Source organism: Orbilia oligospora, assembly GCF_000225545.1.
Source record: "Orbilia oligospora ATCC 24927 unplaced genomic scaffold scaffold00076, whole genome shotgun sequence".
Classification (NCBI taxonomy): Eukaryota; Fungi; Ascomycota; class Orbiliomycetes; order Orbiliales; family Orbiliaceae; genus Orbilia; species Orbilia oligospora.
Window position 1 is genome coordinate 354,201 of NW_011645633.1, and position 2,590 is coordinate 356,790.

A 2,590-nucleotide genomic window follows, 5' to 3' on the forward strand; every position below is an offset into this window, starting at 1 on the left:
GCATTTCCTTGATTTTATACGCCAAGACTTCTGGGGCTAAAACGGAAAGGCCAAACAAACGTCGCCGCCTCTCACAAACAACCCAGCACGTCGACTCAACACCACCCTCGCTCCAAATTCCCTTCTCATCAGTCACTACACCACCACCGACCAGAAGAACCCGAAGGCCCGTCTGGCCCTCCCCCTGCTTCCAAGAAAGTTCTGCTCCTGCCTAAGAAGAGTCTTTTTTTGGCGTTATAATTTAATTGGTAGGAACGTTTCCACCGGCATAACGTTACATCGCAAGCCTATTCTTGGGCCTTGATCGTCAGGACACGTCTGCACGCACACACGAAACAACAGATTCCCGAGGTGTCACATTCACTGTTGTACCATTATGACAATGGATCCACCTTCTAAGGGTGGGTTCTCGATTTCTCTCGGCTCAAAAAGACCTACTGGTGGGTCTGCGACGACTGCAAGAAAGCCGGTGCCCGGTGCATCTGCCTTTTCCAAGCCTGGGACCAAACGTGGACCAGCTCTTTCCGACGACGAGGATGATGACACCCATGAAGACGACCACCGAAATAAAGTACAGCTGGTCACAGGTTTTGGGAGTAAAGGGGCGGTCACTGCTGAGGGCGAGAAAGAAGTGAAGGCTTTGGTCATACCATCATTGAGGAATAAGGATTGGCGGGCTGAGAGTCGGAAGAAGAAAGGGATATATTTGCCTCCAGAGGCGACAGCTCAAAAGGATGGGCAACCGGTTGATACACGAGATATCATTGGAGACGAGCCGATGAAAGTCGGTCTACAATTCGTAGAGAGATCAACGGCCGGCATGACTATCGCCGAGGGGGATGTCGCGATGTCAGATGCTAAGGACCAGGATGCTGAAGGCGAAGAGGCAACTAAGAAAGTCGAGAAGACGGAAGATCAGCTTGCGATGGAAGCCTTGCTGGCTGGGGACAAGGCAAAGGCTAGTACTTTGACGATACCAGCTGCTTCAGGGAATGTAGCGGACAATCGAGTTGCCGTTCAGAATGAAGACGACGCATATCGAGCTGACGTCGCGTCCAGACCGGACGCCGCGACGCTTGAAGAATACGCTGCTGTACCTGTAGAGGAGTTTGGTGCGGCTTTGCTCAGAGGCATGGGCTGGAAGGAAGGCGAAAGTATCGGAAAATCGGGAGGTGCAGGAAATAAACCGAGAATCGTTGAAAAGCGAGCCGCTTTCCTGGGTATAGGTGCCAAAGGTCTCGGGGCAGAAGAGATGGGTGCTTGGGGCAAAGGCGATAAGAAAGGTCGGCAAAGGGTTGATAAAACCTATTTGCCGATTACCTTGGTGGACAAAAATGGAAAAAGGGTGGAGGAGGAATCAAGCAAAGATTTAGTCAAGAAAGATGTGGAAAAAGACTGGAAGGGTAGGGATGATAGGAGCCGACCCGAAAGGAGAGATATAGACTACAGAGACGATAAAGAGAGTTCTCGGTCAAAGCGTGATCGCGAAAGGTATCGAGACGATGAAAGAGATCGTGACAGGCGGGATAGGGATAAGGGCCGGGATAAAGACAGGGACAGAGATAGCTATCGCGAACGGTCACGCGACAGGAGGGACCGAGACAGGTATAAAGATAAAGATAGCAGCAGGGATTACGATCGAAAACACCGTTCTTCTGAGTATGATGATCGGGATCGAGACCGACGGAGACACCGAAGTCGTAGTCGAGAGCGGCACCGGCGTTGAAGCGCTACAACCTCGAGGGTTATCCTCTACCCTGAAGAGAATTGTTTTCATGGGGAGCGAAGGTACTGTTCCATATGTATTGTTATCTACGAGTTGACATAAAATTAAATTGACTAACATCGTTAAGACTACTTCCCAGGCATTCGGTAGTAAAAAGAACTGTGCGCATGTGCTAACTTGAGTTCTTGCTAGGGCGATGTTTTGATTCACCAATAGAGGGGCTCTATGCTAATTGGTTCGTAATAACCTCGTGAACTAACCAACGAGACCAAACTAGCCCGAAAAGCAGCTGTCGGGGGCTTTATGTGTGGCTGCTGGTGTTTTCGCTCGCCGAATATCGTGGCCTTCCAAACGAGAATGAATCGCGGTGAGGCGCTAGGTGCTGTCTCGATTATTTCCTCGAATTCTTGGTATCTAGCTTGAACTATTTCGTAAATTCAACTGTTTATTAATGCCGAGAACGATGCTCTTGAGTTCGATATCTCGGTAGTTGGCTTTTATCAGCCCAGGCTGGTCTTGGCTACGCCTTTACATACATATTGAACATGAACTCACAAAGGTTAACTGGTTGCACCTATGCATGTATGATCTACGTCCCGTTCTGATGGTCATCCCTACCCCGCCGTATAGCGGATAGTCGGCCGCGCCAAGTATACCACCAGACTACCAAGTATGAAGACATGTTTAGTCCCGTTCTGATTAAGTCTAGTCTCTAAAACCGTTCACGATATGCGTGCAGTCATAGCCTTGTAAATGCAGGCGATCGACCGGGAAATTATATACCTATGCACATACATAGCCGAGCTAGAATTTTAAGGTTCGGGATTCGGAATATGTAGTGCAGAATAAGAGTTACCTAATTTA

At 49.1% G+C, this 2,590-nt stretch overlaps 1 protein-coding gene across 1 annotated transcript; it reads left to right on the forward strand.

Moving 5' to 3' along the window:
• Window positions 1-382: 382 nt before the first annotated feature.
• On the forward strand, window positions 383-1,726 carry AOL_s00076g82 (uncharacterized protein; the record flags this gene model as incomplete). Its single annotated transcript, XM_011122635.1, has 1 exon — window positions 383-1,726. One exon carries the CDS (start codon window positions 383-385, stop codon window positions 1,724-1,726), a length of 1,344 nt encoding a protein of 447 aa, XP_011120937.1.
• Window positions 1,727-2,590: the final 864 nt, after the last annotated feature.